The sequence below is a fragment of the Anoplopoma fimbria genome, chromosome 15, assembly GCF_027596085.1.
Source record: "Anoplopoma fimbria isolate UVic2021 breed Golden Eagle Sablefish chromosome 15, Afim_UVic_2022, whole genome shotgun sequence".
NCBI lineage: Eukaryota > Metazoa > Chordata > Actinopteri > Perciformes > Anoplopomatidae > Anoplopoma > Anoplopoma fimbria.
In genome coordinates, this window is record NC_072463.1 from 1,800,132 (window position 1) to 1,823,041 (window position 22,910).

Genomic DNA, 22,910 nt, shown 5'->3' on the forward strand with positions numbered 1-22,910 from the left:
TACACTCTGGATCAATAGATCAATAAACTCTCAAAGATCTCTGAGAGGAAGAAAAAATAAAAACAGGACGTCGACGAGAAAACGTGGAAATATTTAATCAAAAACATTCAGTGCAGTTAAATCAAGTTAACGAGTTTCCTTCTTCCTCTGCAGTATGTGTTTTATTATCTCACAGTTATCAATACAACGATCAATATTTAATACATAATAACGAGGAGCGTTAATGTAAACAACTAATCAATGATGACGTCACATGTTTAGGATTCATGAACCGGAGTCATTCTGTCTGAATGACTAAATCACTTCAATTGGCTTTGATTTCCCCCAAAGTCGTGAATGAAGTGTTTGAACCCCTGATGGGCCTCTTCATCTCTAATGATCGACTTATTGATCGGGCTGAAAGGAGTCTGAAGAGGTTTGGATTCATCGCTCATTAATAAATAAACGGAAACCAAAAGTTTGTCTGTTAACCTTTAATGTGAGGAGATGAACACTCTTCAGATGAAATCACTTCACAACCGTTTCAGAGTTCATGTTAACCGTCCGTCTGCTGATCAGACTGATTGATTTCAGATCAGTTTGCTTATTCGTTCACCAGAAACTAAATACTTATGAATTCTGGATAAATTCTCCTCTTGAATAAATTAAAAAACAGCACAGATCGTTCAGATCACATCCCGTCTGTTTCATATTGGCTTCCTGTTTGTTTCAGGGTTGATTTGATCATATTATTGATCACCTTTAAGGCTCCTCATGACCAGATTTTAGTCTCCAGGATGAACGCTAATGAAGAGAGGAGGAAAAAAACGTATTTTATCTGAAAGTTGATCCTGATTTTATCTGATCTGCCTGTTTTTTTTGTTTTCTTGTTTTTAGTTTTCATGTGTTTTATAATTAATTTTGATATTTTATAGATTTATTCTCTCTGTGTAGCACTTTGTTTTGATAAGTGCTCTATAAATGAATAATAAATACAAATTATTATTATAAATGAAGACTTCTTTCAAGCTGATTATCACAGATTGTCACCATGGAAACACGGTTCTGAATTCTGAGTTCGTCTTTTCCTCCTTTTTAAACTAAATAAAACAAACGTCGTCTTTATTTTTGTGAAACTGTTCATTAAACTAACCTGAGACCGAACGCTGCAGAACAGACTTTGTTGCATATTTACTCTTCCTGTATATTTACTTGTTTTCATTGTATTTGTATGTAAAGTGAAGTACTGGAAGACTAAACAAAGTATTTCACCGGTGGTAGAAGCAGAAATACTACTACTACTACTATACTACTACTACTACTACTACTACTACTACTACCACTGCTGCCACTACCACCAAAGCAGGGAGTAGCAGAAATACTACTACTAGTACTTCCAGCGCTGGTAATAGCAGAAATACTACTACCGGTACTACCATTACTACAACCAGTTGTAGAAGCAGAAATACTACTACTATTATTACTACTACTACTACTACTACTGTGTTCAGAGTTTTTTATTGTGTTTTTTAGTGTATTATCGCTGATTATTCACCGGTTCAGTTTGTCTGTTTGTCAGCAGGATTACAGAAAAAACTACAAGCCTGATTTTCATGAAACTTGGAGGAAACGTGAAGAACAGGTCGAGTAAGAACATAATACATCCTGGAGCGGATTGGAAAAGGTCTTCTTACGCAGAGAGACGTTCTAGCTCGTCAATGTGAGGCACTTAAATAAAAGCACTTTGTAAGTAAATCTATTTTTGCTTGTATGACATTTCCTCTGTCATCTTCATGTTTTATTATTTATGTGTTATTCTCTGTTTTAAAAAGGTGCTTTAAATAAAGTTATCATTATTATTCCAATATTAATGCACCATTTGGCTTCCCAGCATTAAAGGAAAGTGTCTGTCTGATGTAAAAGGTTTTACTTCTTAGTGAAAAACTTCCTGAAGACGCCCTTCCTCGACTTGTCTCTGCCGGCGTTGTCCTCCGGTAGCTGGGGGGTCACAGTGGGGGGGTCCTGGGCGTTTGGGGGAGGAGGAGTCGTCCCTGTAGGGGGCGGAGTTTGACGGCTCTCTGTACCTGCAGTGAGCAGAAAGTTACAGATTCACAGACGATCACTGGCGGTTAAACAACGTGCTAACGTGCTAACATGCGTGGTCTCACCTGTGGTCCGGACCCCCCCGTCCTCGGGGTAGCGGTGCTTGTTGTAGTAGGTGTGGGGGGGTTTGGGAGGAGGCTGCCCCTCGGTGGACGATTGCCTCTCCAGGCTCTCAGCTCTGCTCTCCACCGGTTTGGTGGAGGACGAATCATCCGGAGCCTCGACCAGCTTCTCCAAACTCAGGTTGACCGACGACGCTCTCCTGAAGGAAACAAGAAGACGGTGATTGTGTTCTCCAGCTTCTGAAGGACTTGGATAGCAGCTGGTTTTAGGATATGAACTAATATCTCAACGTCGACTTTTTAGAGAAAGTGTTTGAAGGAATGAAAGAGGGAGGCTGAGCTCAGATGGTCCAACAAGTAACCACATCTGGAACACTTTGATAAAAGACATAGTTTATCTCCTGATGTTCCACTTTTCCATTTTAGACGTGATAAACAACGTGTTAGGACATCGACCCGAGAAACAGGAGAGAATGACGCCAACGTAGGATTCACTGATGCTGAGGACGAGGAAGAGGCATTGTGTCGTTTTACGTTAATCTGAATATGAACGGCTGCATCATAGACTGTTTATAGGAAGTGAAAGTAGTCGTTTGGACGTCAACCTTTGGTTTGTGGACGTTTGAAGCTTTTGGCTGTTCGAATCTTGACTTTTTGCAACCAGTGAACAGGAAGTGACCATATATGGACTGAGGAGGAGTGACGTAGAGACGCCGTATACGTCTCTGGTGTCGACCTGTCAATCAGTGTGTAGCCCCGCCCTAAAGCATCCCCTGCTTTATGGTCTGTTTGACTCTAAATGGAGCATCATTTACTAAATGAACATCATGCTGTATTGAAGAAGACTTGAAACTAGAGATTGAGACCATAAACTCATGTTTACAATGTTTACTGAGGGAATAAATCAAGAGAGAAGTAGAGTCATTTTCTCATAGACTTCTATACAACCAGAGGAGTCGCCCCCTGGTGGACAGCAGAGAGAATGCAGCTTTAAGACAGGAAGCATTGACTTCACTCTGCAGAACCAGAGGTTGCCGACTGGGCTGCATGTAAACTGGAATATACATTTCCATCAGTCATGTAAACAGCTTTTTATGAATATTGTCTTTTTCGGAATATTGTCAAAAAGCTGAATATTTGGTGCATATAAATGTGCGTTCAGGATGCTGCGTTCAGTCGTTGTTGGCAGCTCCAACACTTCCTGCTGCTAAAACCTTTTTTTACGCTTCTCCAGCTGTTAAATAAACATTTCTCTCCTGCAGGAATCATTTCATGAATGCATTTCCTCTCTGCTTTAGTGGCGTTGCCTCTGCAGTGCAGCACACTTCATCTCCATGCTGCAAACTAAACCAGATGTGATGCATGACAGCTGAATGGAGCCGAGGCAGCGTCCTGCCTGTTTCCCAACACTGAATGTAATTCACCTTGTCAAAGTATCTCATTAAAAAGGAAAAAAGTCCTGCTGGCAGGGAGGTTCATTTCTGTGGCCTCTCACCCACCTGAGCGCCGCCCGCCGACCCCACGGTGCTCAGTGTGAACAGGTGAGATGTGAAAGTCAAATTAACCGACGCAGTTTGAAGGAAACCACTTCGGTCTGAAACTCCATCAAACACTTTCAGCGGCTGACAGACAGACAGACGTCCGGTTGGATAAAAACAGCGAGTCACGCAACGCTTTTGTATCCGTGTTCATTTCTTGAATCTTTTCAATTCTTTAAGGAAATCAATCAAAGCAGGAATAAATATGACAGCCAGGACAAAATACTGATGAATCAAATCTCAAAGCAAAACTCTGAGCTCAGATCAGATATTTAGTAATATATTATTTAGTGGATTTCACGCCCTATTTAAAATAGTTCCTGTACAGCTGTTTATTGTGTTAAGACATCTTGAAAGAGAGAAACTATTGAGACTTTTAACGCTGTTAAATATTTTAAAATTCTTAAAAATGTTATGACCTTGTTGTTGTTTTAAACTCTTTGTTGTTTTGATTTTAAGTCTGTTATTTGTGTTTTTAAATGGCACTTAATGCAAAACTTTTACATCTTGGTCAGAAAACCCTTGGAAATGAGATTCAAAACCTTAATGGGATGAATAAAGATAAATAAAGCCTAAATAAAATAATAAATTAATAAATATTGATCTCAACTACACACCTATAAAGTTTTGTAAGTTTCTTGGAGAGTTGTGACGCCAAAATCTGAAGAATATATAAACACCCGACGACTCAAACACAATATAATGATAAAATGTAAAAATCTATTTTCTTACATTTTGTTTACGGAGATAACGACATAAAATATGAGGACGACATCAGCTTCACTCAAAAAAGCTCAATAGATAATAAAAGACATTCGTTTCAGCAGTAGGTTCAGAAACACACCTAGTGGAGACATCACAGGGGAAACTTACACTTTTCGGTGATTCTCCTCCAGTTTCTCTCTTTTTTTCTTAATGTTATGAAGTCAAATTAGAAAACTTCCACATTTTGTACTCAAGTTGAAATCATGAAATCAAGTTTTATCGATCTGACAAAGTCTTAGTTTCACTTCACATTTTGAGAACCAAGATTTGGGTTCAAGGAATAAGGATGTAGTATTTCACAGTACATTACAAAGTACAACGTGTGTGTGTGTGTGTGTGTGTGTGTGTGTGTGTGTGTGTGTGTGTGTGTGTGTGTGTGTGTGTGTGTGTGTGTGTGTGTGTGTGTGTGTTTACCCTGAGTCGTCAGAGTCGCTGCTGGTAGATTCAGAGCAGTTTTTGAGTTTCTTCACCCAAAGCAGCTGAAGTTCTCTGCTGGACGCTGAAAACAGATACTGACTGCCGTCCTCCAGTCTGACACACACACACACACACACACACACACAAAGTTAAACAACACAAACAAACACAATCAACAATACAACACCCCATTAAATAACCAAAGAGACACACACACGCATATACAGTCACCAACACACACCAACACAACAAACACTGTTAAACATACACAACACAGTCAACAACACACACAAACAAACAATCACTAATCACACACACACACACACACACACACACACACACACTGTTATACATACACAACACAGTCAACACACACACACACACACACACACACAGGCTCAGTCAACAACAAAACAGTTTCAATTATTCTCTTAACTCTGTTCAAACCTACAGAACTTTATTTAAAATTTTAGAGGAGAACCCAAAGTTTAGAATTTTGGAGAAAATGTGTCTAAACGTTTGAATATTTCCCTATGTGCAAACACATGAGATATCTTCCATAATTCACTGGAATATATATTTAAAATGTACATCTCCAGGCCTCTAGAGGTACAATGAGCATTAAACATCAGGACTGAGAAGGAGAGATGTTGCAGCTCACATGAGTCTGAAGGTGTTCTCCTTCCTCCTGTTGTAAATGTTCTCTCTGCAAACGGCTCTGTCCACGTTGACGGGAGGCCACCTAGAGGTTTTCTGAGGAACAACACTCTGTGGTTCAGGAATTCATTTATTAAAGGGGGACTTGTTTCTATATGTTAGTTCATTAAGATTTAGGATCTCATTAAAAACACGAATAATTAAATGTATATTATTGAAATAAATCATGTCCAGGTGAATTAATGAAGGAATAAAACGTGGTGGAGTTGCTGTACCTCTGCAGCAGCCGCCCTGTCGTTGAACAGGCTGAACGTCTCTCCTTCCAGAACAGCGAACACCTCCTCCCAGTGCTCCAGACCCTGAAGCAGCAGCAGCCAATCACAGCGGGACAAGACACACCTGTCAGCCAATCGTCACACTGGACACGCAGCCATGTCAGAGGTCATAAGACTGATTCTACCTGAACTCAGCTAGAGATGTAACGGATCGGAAAACTCACCGAACGGATCGGCACAGAGGAACAAAGGAGCAAATATAACTTTAGCTCCCTGATCACGGCCAATACTGATCATTGATCATTGATGATCCATATTGTCCGATCCAGATCCTTTGTTGTTTGATTATAGCAGCTGCTCTACAAAGATCCAGAATATTTTATTCTGTCACCGTTCCAAAAATCATTTCAACGCTCTGAAGTAAATACTAAAGTTCTACTTTTACTTTGTTATAGTAATTTATAGTGTTTTTTAACCCTTTCTTCATAAAAACACAAAAGATTGTATTTTTATGGATTAAAACAATTCTTGTCACTAGTAGTTTTACGTTTTTAATTATTAGTTTTGCCATCATAGACCAAGAAAAGGTCGCCAATTTCTTAAAATGGTTGCCGATGACAACATGGCAACCACTGAGTGACAATATTTCCTGATGTTGGACTTTTAATGTGAAGAGAATTGTTTTCGTTGCTTCTTTTTACATTCCTCATGATGCTAATAAAAAAAATGCACAACAGGATAGCACTACTGATTCTGTTGTGTTTGTCACTTCGTTGAGCATCCCTGTGTTGCATCATGACAATAAATGAACCCGAGTCACAGCTCGTCTCTGCGTGTGAATAAACTTTCAGAATAAGAGTCTCCAGCGTCGTTATCTGCTCTCACATTCAGTCTGAACTCACGAAGCTTCTCACCTTGTTCCCTCCTTGTTTCAGTTTGATCTCCAGCGTCCCCTCCATCCTGATTGGCTTCTGTGCTGTCACCTGACGACATCACAGAGAGCGGCGACCAATCAGCTTTCAGTAATAACCATGAAGTCATGTCAGCTGATGATAAAGAGCTTGTTTACCTTCAGTGTGGAGCTGTGGACGCTGGCTTCTTCCTCTGCTACGCCGTTTAACTTCCTGTGTTGCTGTGGAGGAGATGGAGGCAGCTCAAGGGTTGGACGAGCGAAGTCAGCTGATGCCATCTCCTCCTCTGCGATTGGTGCAGCAGTTGGGGAGTCAGCTGGTGGAACCGGTTCAGCATCAGGAGACTCGTTGTGGATCTCCAGCCTCGTCGAAGGAGATTCAGGTGGAAAACGTCTTTCTGCGACTGGAGGAGGCGACGGCGGCGGCTCAGTGGGAGCAACAAGCGCTCTGATTGGCGGAGGCGAGTCAGGTGGTGCAGCGGGCGTCTCAGAGCGACGTCCGAAGGTCCGCTCTGTGGAGGAGATCCTGGGCTTTGTAGCCAGAGGAGGTTTGGATCGGGGACGACGGTCTTTCTCAGGAGATGAAGAAGAGACGGAGGTTTGAGGGGAGGAGGGAGGAGACAGAGGACGTTGAGGGGAGGAGGGAGGAGGAGACAGAGGACGTTGAGGGGAGGAGGGAGGAGGAGACAGAGGACGTTGAGGGGAGGAGGAGGAGGAGACAGAGGACGTTGAGGGGAGGAGGGAGGAGGAGACAGAGGACGTTTGGGAGAGGAGGAGTCAGGTGATGCTCTGAGGAGGACGCCATGTGTCGGGCTGGAGCTGGGACTAGCAGGAGGACTGCTGGCGTCTTCCTCCGCCTCCCATTTCTTTCTCCCACTGCTGCATTGTCTCCTGGAGAGGAGGTGGGGGGAGGTGCTGCGTGGGGGACTAGGAGAGGTTGTGAGACTGCTCCTCCCGTCCAGAGTGGACGTTCTGACGGCTCTGTCCGTCCTCCGACCGCTGCTGACTGGACGGACGACGTCCCTGGAGGAGGAGGTCTTTGGATCCGACGGTTTCCTCCTCAGAGACGAAACTATGGCTGCAGGTTTTCTGTCCTGAAGGTCCGAGTTTCCATCAAGTCTCTTCTCCCTCTGAGAGGAAAAAAATATATAACATTAGAGCAAAGAGAAAAAGTGTTTGCTTGTGTCAAAAGAGATCCCGACCTGTGTCTTCTTCTTCTGTAGTGCGATGAAGCGGTCGCTCTGGGCCTGGATCATGGCCTCCAGGTCCTCCTGCCTCTTCAGGAGCTCCATAACATCTGACACAGAGTCCTGGAGGAACCAGAAGAACCACCTGGTTATATAGAACTTCCCTTTTTAGATCCACCACATTTATAAGAAGAGTTCACAGTTATTTTAATGAGATATTCCTCAACTATAAAAACAGATTTCTGTATTTTAATACACAACACCTTTTGTCTCCTCTAACTTAAGAAACACTAAATCCACTTTTGAGTTCTTTAATACGACATATAGCATAGCGCTCATTACAACGAATGAATTGTGGGCAGTTCACTGGGTCAAAGTCTGTAGAAAACACACACAAAGAGCTCATAAAGGCCTCAATCTGACAGAACTACAGTGAGTGAGGAGATCAGGACTGGGCCTATAACTGATTTAAAGTATCAGCAGCCAAACCAGCGTCCCGTTTCCTCCCGACCCTTTGACCCCGTACAGCTCCTCACCCCGAAGTCCTCGGCCGTCAGCGAGTTCTCGTAGGAGCTCAGCCAGTGCTCCGCCTGCTCCAGCTCCTTCTGCAGGAGGGAGATCTCCAGCTCCTCCTCATACTGGACCCTGGTCTCCTCCCACATCTTCTCCACCCGCACCTCCAGCTCCTCCAGCTCCCTCACGCGCTCCTCCACCTGTAACGGGGGTGAGACGGAGACGTCAGGTGATCAGCAGACAGTCCCGGGTGAATGTGGGTGTCTTTACCTCTGGGGACATGTGGTTTCCTCCCTCTATCAGGCGCCTCCCTTCCTCTTTGGCGGCCTGTGACTTGCCGAGCTGTCGGTCCATCTGGACGCGGTACTCCTCGTGCTTCTTGAGGAGCTGCTCCGGGTCGCCTCCCTCCACGCTCAGCGCCTCCCCTCGAACCAGAGAGAGCGTCTCCCTCAGCCCGGCCCTGAGACACGAGACAGACGGCCGCTTTCATTCTGATGCAATAAGATATTTCTAAGATTGGTAGTTCGACTCTGAGGACCAGGACCAGGACCAGGACCTAGACCAGGACCAGGACCAGGACCTGCACTCAACGCAACACAATTTTTTCCATAACAAAATTATTTGATCCAGAAATCTCCACTTCAGTAGCTCTTACATACACCAAACTTTACAGTTTCATTCCTCTCTATATTCTGAAGGTTTCTACAGAGGGGTTTGTTCATATATCATTCATAGTCTGATTTATACAACATTTAAGTACTAAAAACATGAAGAAAAGTGGTTCTTTTATGGCTGCTGACAGTATTTTCTGATTTATGGAGTGATACAAAGAAAAAAGCTTTGACTCTAATATGTCAACAACATGAAACAAGAACTTTGAACTTGGTAATGTTCAGATTTCTGTTCTGGAAGTGTATAAAAATGTGCACATATTTAATGAGATAATGCCTAATTTGCATATAATAATATATATAATATATAATTATAATAATATAAGTAATAAACTGGGGAAGTTTCATGTCGATATCTATCAGTTACATTTTCATGAATCATAAATCTGCCGTCTGTCTGTTTCTGTGGTTTTCGTTCGGTGTCATGTGACGAGGACCTACATGAGCTCGGTCCAGTGGGACAGGTACTTCTGGACGTCCTGGGCCTGGTCCAGTCTGGCCCGGCGTTGGGAGGCCTTGTCCTGGATGCTGGTCCAGCAGACCTCCAGCTCCTCTTGCCTCCGAGTCACCGCGGCTCTGAAGTGAGGCTGCCGTCGGCTCAGAGCCCGGCCCTCCTCCCGGCTCCTGGTGACCTCCTCAGAGATCAGGACCAGGTCCCTCTGATGAGACACGGTGACAACAACCTTTACTCCAGCACAACTCAGAAGAAAATACACAAGCGACCCAGCAGAAAAAGTATATTGTAAACTTTATATACTTTTCTTACTGAACTGGAAATATTGTACTTTTTAGTAATAATAATACAAAAACAATCTTTATTTATACTTTTCAAAATCTACATTACAAAGTGCTTCGGAAAGGCAGCAAAATAAATAAAAGAAAGTAAAGAAAAAGAAAGTTAAAACCCCTTTTTGGTGTATTTTTAATTAATGATATATATAAAATATATAGTTTAGAACATTTTATAGTTACTTTACAGATTCAGATTAATAATACAAAATATAATCAACTAGTAAATGTAAATTTACCAACTGCAACACTTTAATGCATAAATAATAATTATAAAAATAATCTAATATATATGTTCCGTACTTTTACTTTTGGTACTTGAAGTACATTTTATGCTGATACTTTTGCACTTTTACTTAAACATTGAATGCAGGACTTTTACTTGTAACACAGTAGTATTACTACTTTTACTTCAGTAAAATATCAGAGTACTTCTTCCAGCACTGGTCAGAATACCCTTAACACACGAGGCTTCATGTTTCCAGCTCGACTTGTGATAAAACGTCAGAGTTTAAATTGAAACTAAAACGTTTTTTAAAAGAAATATTTGATAAAAGAAGCTGAAAATGAAAGTGTATGATGCAGCTCAACAACTACACAGATGTTTAGTTACTTCGTATAGACTGTCCTACCTCCAGCGCCTCGTGCTGCCTCAGCAGAGTCTGGATGGAGTGCAGGTCCTGGTCCTGGTCCTGGTCCTCAGAGTCCAGCACGGCCTCCTTCTCAGCCATCCAGCCCTTCAGCTCGTCCACGTCGTGGTGGAACTGATGGACCTCCCTCGCCGACTGCAGGTTCTGGAGGACACAGGTAGGTACATGTTACCGGAGTGTAGGGATCAGAAAAAACAGGGATTGGAGTCATGGATCAGTACGAAAGATAAAAAGGGTTTAAATAAAACCTTTAGAAATGTCTCCATCACGTTTTTTTGCCACAGATACTTCTGATCCATATTGGCAGATACAGATTGTTTTTGTTGTTTTGTTAAAGTCATCTATAGTAGTTATTAACATACAAACATTAAACTCAAAAAATTAAGAAATAAAAGACTATATTAGTAGTTTTAATGCTGTGTTATAATCTTAGAACTAGTGTTAGGAAGTGAAACAGCTCATAATTCATCTCTAATATCTATTTTATATTAATGTGAAAACATCTCCTTCAAACTACTGGATTTATTCTAGTTTATCACCAACACTACTTTGTAATATCTTTACAGGGACTACAGATAACTTAGACTCTAACCCCTCTACCTGAGTGAAACATGAACCCCACAGGTATCAGATCCACCTCCGCACCTGTTCTCTGGTCCTGATGCTGCCGTTGAGGCCGTCCCACAGTTCGCTGAGGGCGTCGTCCGTCCTCCGGGCCTCGCCGTCCTGCTGCAGCCCGCTGCCCAGCTGCTGCACCGAGGTCAGCCGGGTCCGACCCAGACCCGACACCTCCGACACCAGGACCTCCAACTTCTTCTGTAGGACCTGCAGGACGAGGAGGAAGAAGAAGACGTTTGAAGATGTTTAGTCTTTTGTCTGATCAAAGGATAAAGTAATTGAACTTTCAGGTCCTTGTGTGACTCACCTCTACGTCCTCCAGATCTTGTCCGCAGTCCTTGGACTCGGCCACGGTCTTCTTGGAGGTCAGCCATGTTTGTAGTTCTTTGGCTTCCCTCTCAAACACAAAGAGGCGGAGCTGTTCCTCCAGAGCGGCGCGACGAGCGGCGGAGAGTCGGAGGAGAGTCTCGTAACGTTCAGGGACGCCGGGGAGAGACTCGCTCACCAGGTGGCTGAGACGGACACACAGAGACACAGACTTTAGTTTGAGATTCAAATGTAATGACGCCCTCGTTAATCAGTCCTACTCCTGAGTGGACAGGTGTTTAAAACAGGTGTTTAATTAGGTGTATAAACAGCTGTCTAAACATGTTATTAAACAGGTGTTCAAACAGGTGTTTTAAACATGTGTCTCAGACAGGTGTTTTAAACATGTTATTAAACAGGTGTTTAAACAGCGGATTTAAACAGGTGTCTAAACTGGTGTCTAAACAGGTGTCTAAATCGGTGCTTTATACAGGTGTTTAAAGCAGATGTTTTGAACACAGGTGTCTAAACAGGTGATTTATTCAGGTGACCAGGTGTCTCTTTACCTGTTGGGATGTCCCAGGTGCTGCAGCGAGGCTCCTCTCTCCTGCAGCCTCTCCACCGTCCTCCTCTGGTTCTCCAGCTCCACGTCCACAGAGTCCAGCCTCCTCAGCAGGGCCTCCGTCGCCTCCTCGCTCCTCCCGCAGTCCCGAGACTCCAGACCTGCCCGCTGCTCCTCCGACCACAGCTGCAGCTCAGACACCTCAACACGCACAAGCAAACACAGGTTTATAGGCAGGTAAAACATCCCAGGTGTGCACCAATCCACTCTCTATCATCATTACCTCAGAGAGGAAGCTGTGGATGCTGAGCGCCTCCTGCAGGAGTTTCCCCTTCCTCTCCGCCTGCATCAGCAGCTCCTCGTGGAGACTCTTCAGCTCCTCCAGACGCTCCCGGATGTCGTGAGACGCAAAGTGACGACCTCTGACCTGAGAGGGTCGACAAGACTGTGATAATCATTTCTTCTTTACATCAAAGACAGTAGAGTTCCAATGCTGAGTGATGGCTCCTCACCAGACTATGCCCCGCCTCCTGAACGGCCTGGACCAATGGGGCGCGGCTTGAGATCTCCTGCATCACAGCCTGATAAAACCAAAGCAGGAAGTTGAACCTGTAGCTCGTTAAAGAGGCTTTTCATTTGGAATTTGTGTCAGATTTAAATATACGGAGGCAGAGAATATAAATATCTTATTATTCCTCCATATTAACGTTATTTGGACCTGGTGTCTGTGGAGCAGCTGCTGGGCGCCGCTCAGCGAGCTCCCCCAGTCTCCAGCCGTGATGGAGGGCAGTCGGTCGCTCAGCCAGGCCACCTCCTCCTCCTGGTCCCTGTAGAACTGGAACAGAACCTGCCAGGCCTCCAGGGTTTCCCTCCGACTCTGCAGGGGCTCAGCCAGACCGTTGTACCTGAGAGGGTAGAGTTACTGTCATCATCACCTCTGAGCATGATGGGAACTTGTGGTGTTTATGATTGAGTGAGATATGAAAAGGATACATTCCAGTTTATCCAGATTAATGAATTAATTACCAATTTATTATGGTACTTTTTACTGTACTACATCTCAGATAAGAAAGTACTTTTACTGCAGTAAAGGATCAGAATACTTCTTCCTCTACTAGTCATCAGACCTGTTGATGGTGTGAGCCACTCTGCTCTGGATCTCCTCGGCGAGGAAGTTTCCCTGAGAGTGGAAGCTTTTTGCCGTTTCCACCAGACCCTGTTAGATTATAAAACATAACTCATAACTCATAAACTGAATTTAAACATCGTCCTTTAGGTTTCCACGGCAGCGAGGAGACGCTGTGTACCTGGATTCTGTCTCTGTGTCCGTCCACCTCCTCCTCCAGACCCTGCAGAGCCTTCAGCAGCCTGTTGACGGACGGCAGGTCGCTTCCACAGTCCTGATTGGTCAGCTCTCTCTCCACAGAGACCACGCACGTCTCCATGTCGTCCAACGAACGCTGGAACTGCAGCGCCTGAACACAACACGCACGTCTCACTGACACGTCTCACTTCAGGGTGCTGCATCGACATTTTATAATAAATTAACAAAAAAACAATAACATTTGTATACATTCTTTTTCATTTTATATGACTTATAAAGGTGATAAACTAAATTAATAACAATAATCCTATTTCTGTGTGTGTGTGTGTGTGTGTGTGTGTGTGTGTGTGTGTGTGTGTGTGTGTGTGTGTGTGTGTGTGTGTGTGTGTGTGTGTGTGTGTGTGTGTGTGTGTACCTGGTAGGCCTCCTGCAGTCTGGTTTTCTTCTCCTTACAGTTGTGGATCAGAGCGTCCCAGCTGTCCGTCAGCTCTCCGAGACGAAGTCCAACCTTCAGTTCAGCTGATCGACACTCAGACAGCAGCTTCTCTGCTTCCTGCTCACACACACACACACACACACACACACACACACACACACACACACACACACACACACACACACACACACACACACACACACACACACACACACACACACACACATATATAGTATCTGTTAGCATCTTAACATATTAACAGTACTCATAAAGCAGAATAGTATATATTATTATTATTATTATTATTATTATTATTATTATTATTATTATTATTATTATGATTGGATGATCTCGTTGATGCATCGGTGACCTTGGTGAGCGCGTCCACTCGGTAGCGGTTGGCGAGGATCTCGGCCTCGAAGCTCTGATGTTTCAGCAGTTTGGCCTGAAGGTTGGTTGGTTCCCTCCAGCTCTCATCCAGAGCCACGGCGTTACGCTCGTTCAGCCACACACACACCTGGAGAACACACACACGTTTACCACACACACACCTGGAGAACACACACACGTTTACCACACACACACCTGGAGAAACACACACACACACACAGACACACACACACACACACACACACACACGTTTACACACACACATCTGGAGAACACACACACACACACACACACACACACACACACACACACACACACACACACACACACACACCTCCAAAGACGTTCTTTTAGATCTGATTTCTGTGGTGATGGGAAAATGACTTGGTATATCAACGTTCACCAATTCACACACATTCATACTCTGATGGTGGTCAACCACGATCTAAACTAACACACAGTACAGAGTCCACAGAGTCCAGTCCACTAACACACAGTACAGTAGAGTCCAGTACCACTAGAGTCCAGTCCACTAGAGTCAGTCCAGTAGAGTCCACTAGAGTCCAGTCCAGTCCACTAGAGTCTAGAGTCCACTAGAGTCCAGTCCAGTAGAGTCCACTAGAGTCCAGTCCACTAGAGTCCAGTCCAGTAGAGTCCACAGTCCAGTCCAGTAGAGTCCACTAGAGTCCAGTCCACTAGAGTCCACTAGAGTCCAGTCCAGTAGAGTCCAGTCCACTAGAGTCCACTAGAGTCCAGTCCAGTAGAGTCCACTAGAGTCCAGTCCACTAGAGTCCAGTCCAGTAGAGTCCACTAGAGTCCAGTCCACTAGAGTCCACTAGAGTCCAGTCCAGTCCACTAGAGTCCAGTCCACAGTCCAGTCCAGTAGAGTCCACTAGAGTCCACTAGAGTCCAGTCCAGTAGAGTCCAGTACAGTAGAGTCCAGTCCACTAGAGTCCAGTCCAGTAGAGTCCAGTACCTGGTAGCTGCTGGACAAGAACTGCTGCAGCTTCAGTGATCCATCCAGATCTTTGTGACGAGATCTGCTCTGCTTCTGCAGCTGACTCCTCCTACAGACAGACAGACAGACAGACAGACAAACAGACAGACAGACAGACAGACAGACAGACAGACAGACAGACAGACAGACAGACAGACAGACAGGTGAGGAGACATACAGGTATAGTCATAAATGGTAACTTGATTCTGTTTCTGAAAAGCAACAATGAATCCTGTAACTGTTTTCTTAAGAAACAGATGGTGAGTGATGATGTCATCGCGTCTGGTCACCTGACTGCGAGCGCTTTGCTCTTGGCTTTGATGTTGTCGGAGTCGTAGTGTTTCTGCTGGATCATCTTCTGGCCCAGTTTCTCCACCTGGTCCAGCTGGTCCAGCTGAGCCTCCAGATCCTCCTCAAACTGAGCCTGCTTCCTCTGCAGAGACTCCACCTCCGTCACCGAGCTCTGAGGCGACACCAGAGAGAAGAAGAAGAAGAAGAAGAGTTAGAAGATGTAGAAGAAGAAGATGTAGAAGAAGAAGAAGAAGAAGAAGAAGAAGAAGAAGAAGAAGAAGAAGAAGAAGAGGTAGAAGATGTAGAAGAAGAAGAAGAAGAGGAAGAAGAGGTAGAAGAAGAAGAAGACGAGGAAGAAGAGGTAGAAGAAGAAGAAGAAGAAGAAGAAGAAGAAGAAGAAGAAGAAGAAGAAGAAGAAGAAGAAGAAGAAGAAGAAGAAGAAGAAGAAGAAGAAGAAGAAGAAGATCATGAAAATGAAGATGATGAAGATGATGCTGATCTGGTTGTTTTTAAATGAAATGATCCGTTCCTCATCAGACGGTTGGTTCTTACCCCGAGGTCCTGGTTGGAGAGGAAGGCCTCCTTGTTGGTGAACCAGGTCTCACACTGCTCCACAGAGACCAGGAAGACCTGCAGGACGGAGAGACAGGCTGTAACTAAAGGAACAGTACAACACTTATATGTACGAGTACCTCAAATTTGTATTTAAGGTGGCAATCTCAAAGAGTTTACAATCTGACGTTTCTTACTGCTGCAGCTTCACAATAAAAGCATTGACTGACTCTTATTTTGAAGAAGTCACAGGAAATGCAATGTCTTTGTCACCACTATCTTCTACTAAATAGTTGAAGTAGAAATGCAGATGTTTTAAAGTCTCAGCTCGTCACCTGCAGGGCTCTGGCCTGCTCCAGGGTCTTGATGCGGTTCAGCCAGGCTCGGTCCAGTCCGGATTTGGCTTCCTCCAGCTGGTTCAGGGCCTTCTGGATCTCTGCCTTGGACCTGTGACCCGACCGGATCAGACCCAGACCGAAGTCCCGGACAGAGTCGATGCGCTCGGCGCGGGCGTCGATCTCCGTCTGTAATACGGTTACATCTGGTTTAATGTACTACTAACCTCGTAGAGTAGAAGTACTCCACACTACCACAGTACCTTCCAGTCCTGGTGCTCCACGATGAGCCGGTCCGCCTCGGCTCTGGTCTTGGGGAGGCCCTTCTCTGCCATCTCGCTGCTCTGCTTGAGGTTCCACTCCAGCAGGAGGCGCTGGTTGGCTTTGAACAGCTGCAGCTGGTGCGCCTCCTGCAGCTTCTCCTTCCTGAACAATGAACGAGTCACATGAGGCCACTTTACTTATAATAATTCAAATTTACTGCAGGTTAACTAAATCTAAACAGTGAAACAGTGTGAAAATGAAATTAAGTTCAAGATAATATAGAACTTTATAAATACCGAAAGATAGTTTTTGAGCCAGATTTTAATTAAAAATTACAACAGAAGAATGACAAAAAACAATAGAATAAAATATAAACATGTATGAAGATTAGAATAACTATTATTAAGTGTCAAATAAATAAAACTGAAAACATAAAAGAATATTAATAAGAGAAAAAAGTAGAAATTCAACTAAAATAGAAACAGGAATATTATTAAATATACATCGAGTATAAAATAAAACATTACATATTAGAATAAAAATATATGAATATTGAGAATGATATTGAGAGTGATATTGTCAACAATAATAATAAAGTAGAATAAAGTTTTATTGAACCTGAAACCTCCCTCACCTGAGCTTCACCTCCTTTTCTAGCGTCTTCAGAGCTTTCTGCACCTCCTTCTGTTTGTTCTTCAGCTGGTCGCTCATCACTGATCGAGCCTTCAGGTGTTCTGAGACCTCCTTCTCCAGGACCTACAGGACGGATCCACCACCACCACCTTAACTCATCTACATTTTATAAAGGACATATACTCTATGCCTCCATGGCTTCTGGTAGATGCTGAAACAAACCCCCCCTTCTCACCTTTGACCTCTCCTGGATGACCCCGGCCTCTCGCTCCGTTTCCTCGTGGCGTCGGATCAGGTTCTCCACGCCGTCCACGTCAGAACCACAGTCCTGACCCTGCAGCAGCAGCATCTGCAGAGACAGAGGACGGACTTTAGTTTAACCCTCTGAACCCCAAAAGCATGTTTTATTCAAACATTAAACAAAACTACAACACTTATCAGAGCCAGAATCTGTAGAGAACGTCATTATTGTCGGCTTTTCATCTTTCCAACAGTCCCTGAATACATCATGTGTGACCAACACTTACAGAAATAGAAACCGAAACTAAGCTCAAATTGTGATATTTCATCAAAAACATTTTATTCTACATGTTTCATTTTAAATTTCGCCACAAATAAACCGTTTGCTTTAATCAGATTCTGTAAAAAACATTAAATTCTGATCTCCTCAGTGAAACTATGAAGCCATGATTGATTCATCTGAGACCAACAGTCATGTGACAACAAATCTGTGAAACTTGGACTGAACTTCAGGATGTGAACACAGAGCAGAGAGGAGAGGCTGGAAGTAGAGGTTGTAAATATGTAAACAGCTTAATATATTTGCACTGAGAGCCTCCATTTTTTCCCCAACATTGTTTACACTTGAAAATCTGTTGGAAATATAGATTTCATTGTTTTAATTTTTTTTAAATAAATTATCAAAGAAATTCAACTTGCTCTCTTTCTTTTTAATGATTTATGTCATTGTATCTGTGTTATTCTGCACTAAAGACATGTTAGAAGTCTCTCTACTTCTAGTCATGATTGTTCTGTTTCCATAGAGGAGCAGGACTTATATTTTGAAGTGAAAATCAAAGCCACAGAAAGAAAAATGTGACGCCCTGAAACTTTTCAGAGTTTTAAAGTTGGCATCATGTGACGGACCTTCTCGTTGGCTCTGTCCCGGACCTCCTCCAGCTCTCTGATGAGGCCGTGGACCACCAGCGCCCCCTCCAGCTTCCTCTTGTAATTGTTCAGATCCCCGTGGAACTTGCTCCACCTGGAAGAGACGAGATGTTTTAGCGTGGAACCGAGAGAGAGAACCCAGGTGAGAGTCAGTGTGAGCGCCACCTGTCGTTGAGCTGCTGTCTCCTCCGTCGGACGGTGACCAGCTCGTCGGCGCTCTGCCTCTTCTCCAGCCGGGCTGCCAGCCTGTCGATGGCGGTGATGTGAGCGTCGTCCACCGTCACGTTCTACAGATATACTTATACCATCAGTGTACTTATACGTGTATCTTAAAGGCATCCTACTCTAGTATTCTTATATTAGCAGGCTTCTATTAGAGGTGGGACTTAAATTCTAATATCATCTGTTTAATGAATGTTTATATTTGATCATATTTAAGTAAGATGCTTCTTTTTTTCTCTTCTGCTCCCGTTTAAAACTGCCATCAAGTGGCACTTTCACATTTCTACAAAATAAAAGCATGGCTGGGACATAACATACATTCACAATGGCTGAAATAGGAAAATATTACTTAATGTGTTGACATGTTTATTAATAAACATTAAATTACAGATTATGTCTTCAGAGAGGAACTCTTTGGAAGACATATTAACATTTTTGCATTTGTACAAACTACTTTTTTTCAAACATTAAGATTATGAATGTCTCCAAAGTGTTTCCAAAATTCAGGACTAAACTATTGATTTAGACTGAAATACTTGTATGTGTTATAGACAAGCATAGTGGCATGATAACTGTTTGGTTTATTCTCTTAAATACAAAGAAATAAGATTATACTGTAGTATTTGTACATTAGGTTAGGCACATATTATAGGAAAACTTCACAGTCTACACAAAGTAAATGAATGAATTCTCACCCCGTCTCCAGTTCCCCTGAACTCGCTGAGTTTCTTCAGCAGCTGGACTCCATGTTCATAATCCTTCCCAACATCTCCAACGTTAACCATCACCTCCTGCAGCACAGAGAGGTCAGAGGTGGACGTTACACACTGTAACCACACTAAAGACAGTGTAAACACACTATAAATACACACTGTAAACACACAGTATATACACACTGTAAACACACAGTATATACACACTGTAAACCCAAAAAACAGTGTAACTACACATTGCTAACACAATGTAATCACACACTCTACATACACGGAAATCAGTGTAAACACACTGTAATTGGACACTATAAATCCACAATGTAAACACACAAAACATAATGTAAACGCACTGATAACACTTTCTAAACCAAAAACAGTGAAAACACTTTATAAACACATTGTAAATACACTAAAACACAGCGTAAATGCACGCAGTAAGCACAAAGTAAATACAATACAAACACAGTGTAAACACACACTGTAAAAACACTATATATATAAACTATATAAACACACTAAAAACATGTTTTAAACACACTGTAACCCCCCCCCCATACACAATATAAACACATAAAACACATTATAAGCACACTTTAAACACACTAAACACACATTGTAAACACACTATAAACACACACTATAAATACACTATATAAACACACTATAAATACAGTATAAACACACTATATAAACACACTATAAATACACTATAAATACACTATATAAAACACACTATAAATACACTATAAATACACTATAAACACACTATAAATACAGTATAAATACGCAATATAAAACACACTATAAATACACTATATAAAACACACAGTGTAAACACACCCTCCCTCCAGCAGCCTCCTACCTTGTGTCGGATCCAGGCCTCCACCTCCTCCACTTTCTGGAGGAACTCCAGGAAGTCCCTGTTGTCTTCCAGAGCTTTCCCCCGGGTGGCCAGGGCCTTCTTCAGCTCCTCCCAGTGGAGCTGCAGGGCGGCTGAACTCCTCTTCACCTCCTTGGACCTCCGGTGTCGAAGGGAGACCAGCTCCTCCCCGGCCTGCAGGGACAGGAACCAGAAGAACGACGTGTCAGACGTTTGAAGCAGCTGCAGTCAGAAGGTTCTCTCTGAGAGAACGCCTCGTCTCACCTGCAGCACCGAGCCGATGATCTCTCCGTGAGCCAGGATCTCCGCCTCAAACACCTGATGCTTCTGCAGAAGCTTCATCTTGGCCTGCAGATTGCTGAGGTCGGCTTTCCCGTCCTCCGCCATCTTCTGCATCCGCTCAGACACCCACTCCTCGGCCTGACGGAGAGACAGACAGACAGACAGCGACTCCGGCTCAGAACAGTGAGACTCACATCATGTCAGAGAGAACACAAAGATCCAGAGAGGTTCTACATGTTCCTCCAGCAGACTCTGAGAACTCTCCTTGTCTCAAACTCAATAAAACCCTCACAAGTTAAGGAGGAAGCAGCAGCAGTTTATCTCAACATCTGGACAACAAGCAGAACATCAGTCTGCAGACATGATCAGTGTTCTACTGTTTGGAGATCAGCGGTCCATCTGAGTCCACTGCAGGTCACGTTAGGGATCAATGAAAGATAATCACTGAGGTTATTGATTAGCTGAGAATGTGTTTTAAAGATTTATGGACTTCTTGTATTGCTGCTCAAGAAAAACAATTAGTTTACATACAAGAATAATAAAGAAATATTGACTATTTCATTGCCTTTTGTCCCAAAAATTAATAAAAACGAACGTATTAGAGTATCGATAAGAGTATCCATATAATCCTGGAGATACCCTTGATCGGTCTGTCGGTTACCTCGGCAACGTCTCGGTTGAAGATGCACAGCTTCCTGGAGAGCTCCAGCTCCTCCCTGCGTTTGACGGACAGCTCCTTGATCCTGTCGCGTCTCTGGAGGAGGGCCTTGAGTTTGGTTTGGACCCGTCCGCTCTTCTCTCTGCTCAGCTGCTTCTTCAGCCGCTCGGCCAGCTCCTTCAGAGAGGACATCTGGAGAGAACAGAGGTCAACATCACGGCCAAAGGTAAAGGACTAAAGCAGTGATTGGATGAACCGTCTGTCAATCAAACTCTCACTGAAGTCGATGTTTTCCATCGATAAAAGCCTTCAGTGTTCAATGAAAAAACCTTCTCTTTAGTTCTGATAGAACCGATGCTAATGCAGCAGCTACGCTAACCTCTTCAGGAGACGCCATTGTTGTTTAGAACAAACAGTCACCTATCTGTGTTGTCTCACACACACCTAAGCCACGCCCCCATAGCCGCCAGTAGCTCCTCATTGGACTCTGGTTGGTCCAAACGCATTACTTGGACCTGATAAGATGAATTATTGAGAATCCAGCTGCTGTGCTAAGAATTGTTTCCCCTTTTGTACATGTGTTCTACGTATGGCCACTATTAAACGAGCACGTTTTAACAAAGCGTCATCATGCTAGCTTAGCACAAAACATGAGGGGCCATCGGTATCCTGCCATGGCATGCTGGCGTGCAGCGAGCAGGTCGTGAACTGTTATCCGGATATGAAATTTAGTTTGTTGTGAAATGATAATCCTGATTAAATATTACCAATGTAGGAAATGAGGGCACCGAAAACGAGTAGTCACATTCCAAGATATTTGATAACGTAATTTTTTTTTTATATTAAAAGGAAAAAGGTACTGATATTGAATGTCATCGTAGAAGATGAAACTTGGAAGAAGAGCAGACCTTGTCCTCCTGCGAGCTGAGCAGCTTCTCAAAAGCTTCGTGGCGTTTGATCAAACCCTCCGTCTCATCCACCGCGTTTCCCAGAGTGCCGTTCTGCAACAGGATCTGTGGAAGACGTTCAACCAGCGAATCAGACACTGAAGCTTCCTCTGAAAGGACGAACACGGAGGAGGAGTTTTACCTCCTGAGAGCTGGAGGTCTTGTCCACGCTGTTGACGTCTCTGTAGAAGATCTGCTCCAGGTGAACGCTCTCCAACCAGCTCTGTTTCTGGTTCCACTGCTCCTCCAGTTTGTCCCGCTCCTCCTTCAGAGCCTCCAGCTTCTCCGACACCTGGAGGAGACAAAGTCAACGCTCTGAACCCAAAAGTAGTTAAGGGGCGTTTTATTGCTCCTGTCACATTTTTCTCTCTTTGGCCTTGATTTTCACTTCAATAGGTAAATAGATAAAAGGTTTAATATTCCCAAGTTTCTTAAAGAACACATGCTTTTCAAGCCCACCGGGGAGTTTTCCCGGGTTCCTTTAGAGTCTCACCTCCTTCCTGTTGGTCCTCTCCTGCGTCTTCAGCTGCTCCCCCATGTCCACAGCCTGCTGGTAGGTCTCCTGTCTGGCCTCCATCTCGGCCCACAGCTGCTGGTGCTGCCCCAGCTGGAGGTCGGCGGTGGCCACGTCGCTGATGCTCTCCTCGGCGGCCATCGCTCCGATCAGCTGGCTGCACCACAGGAAGTAGTCCTGCGCCTGGAGAGCACAAAGACACACGAGATGTAAATAATAATAATAATAATAATTAAGCCTTTGTTAGTCCCACAATGGGAAAATTACAATTCTCTGCATTTAACCCATCCCGGAGGAGCATTG

The 22,910-nt window shown here is 43.7% G+C and overlaps 1 protein-coding gene across 1 annotated transcript in view; it reads right to left on the reverse strand.

Annotated features, from left to right (window-relative positions):
- Positions 1-85: 85 nt before the first annotated feature.
- The window catches only part of sptbn5 (spectrin, beta, non-erythrocytic 5), a 56,010-nt gene continuing 33,185 nt past the window's right edge, over positions 86-22,910 (reverse strand). Inside the window, 39 exon segments of the mRNA XM_054614250.1 lie at positions 86-2,063; positions 2,148-2,344; positions 4,862-4,978; positions 5,526-5,617; positions 5,797-5,880; positions 6,711-6,779; positions 6,866-6,952; positions 6,955-7,836; positions 7,909-8,016; positions 8,430-8,606; positions 8,677-8,866; positions 9,519-9,736; positions 10,499-10,660; positions 11,162-11,341; positions 11,442-11,646; positions 12,007-12,203; positions 12,286-12,429; positions 12,515-12,583; positions 12,721-12,907; positions 13,130-13,218; positions 13,310-13,477; positions 13,742-13,879; positions 14,133-14,279; positions 15,129-15,219; positions 15,440-15,612; positions 15,993-16,070; positions 16,328-16,516; positions 16,591-16,753; positions 17,226-17,347; positions 17,460-17,573; positions 18,371-18,485; positions 18,557-18,678; positions 19,309-19,404; positions 20,189-20,380; positions 20,471-20,626; positions 21,150-21,338; positions 22,055-22,159; positions 22,236-22,385; positions 22,587-22,790. Coding sequence (XP_054470225.1) covers positions 1,906-2,063; positions 2,148-2,344; positions 4,862-4,978; positions 5,526-5,617; positions 5,797-5,880; positions 6,711-6,779; positions 6,866-6,952; positions 6,955-7,836; positions 7,909-8,016; positions 8,430-8,606; positions 8,677-8,866; positions 9,519-9,736; positions 10,499-10,660; positions 11,162-11,341; positions 11,442-11,646; positions 12,007-12,203; positions 12,286-12,429; positions 12,515-12,583; positions 12,721-12,907; positions 13,130-13,218; positions 13,310-13,477; positions 13,742-13,879; positions 14,133-14,279; positions 15,129-15,219; positions 15,440-15,612; positions 15,993-16,070; positions 16,328-16,516; positions 16,591-16,753; positions 17,226-17,347; positions 17,460-17,573; positions 18,371-18,485; positions 18,557-18,678; positions 19,309-19,404; positions 20,189-20,380; positions 20,471-20,626; positions 21,150-21,338; positions 22,055-22,159; positions 22,236-22,385; positions 22,587-22,790 — 6,324 coding nt within the window. The 3' untranslated portion in view covers positions 86-1,905.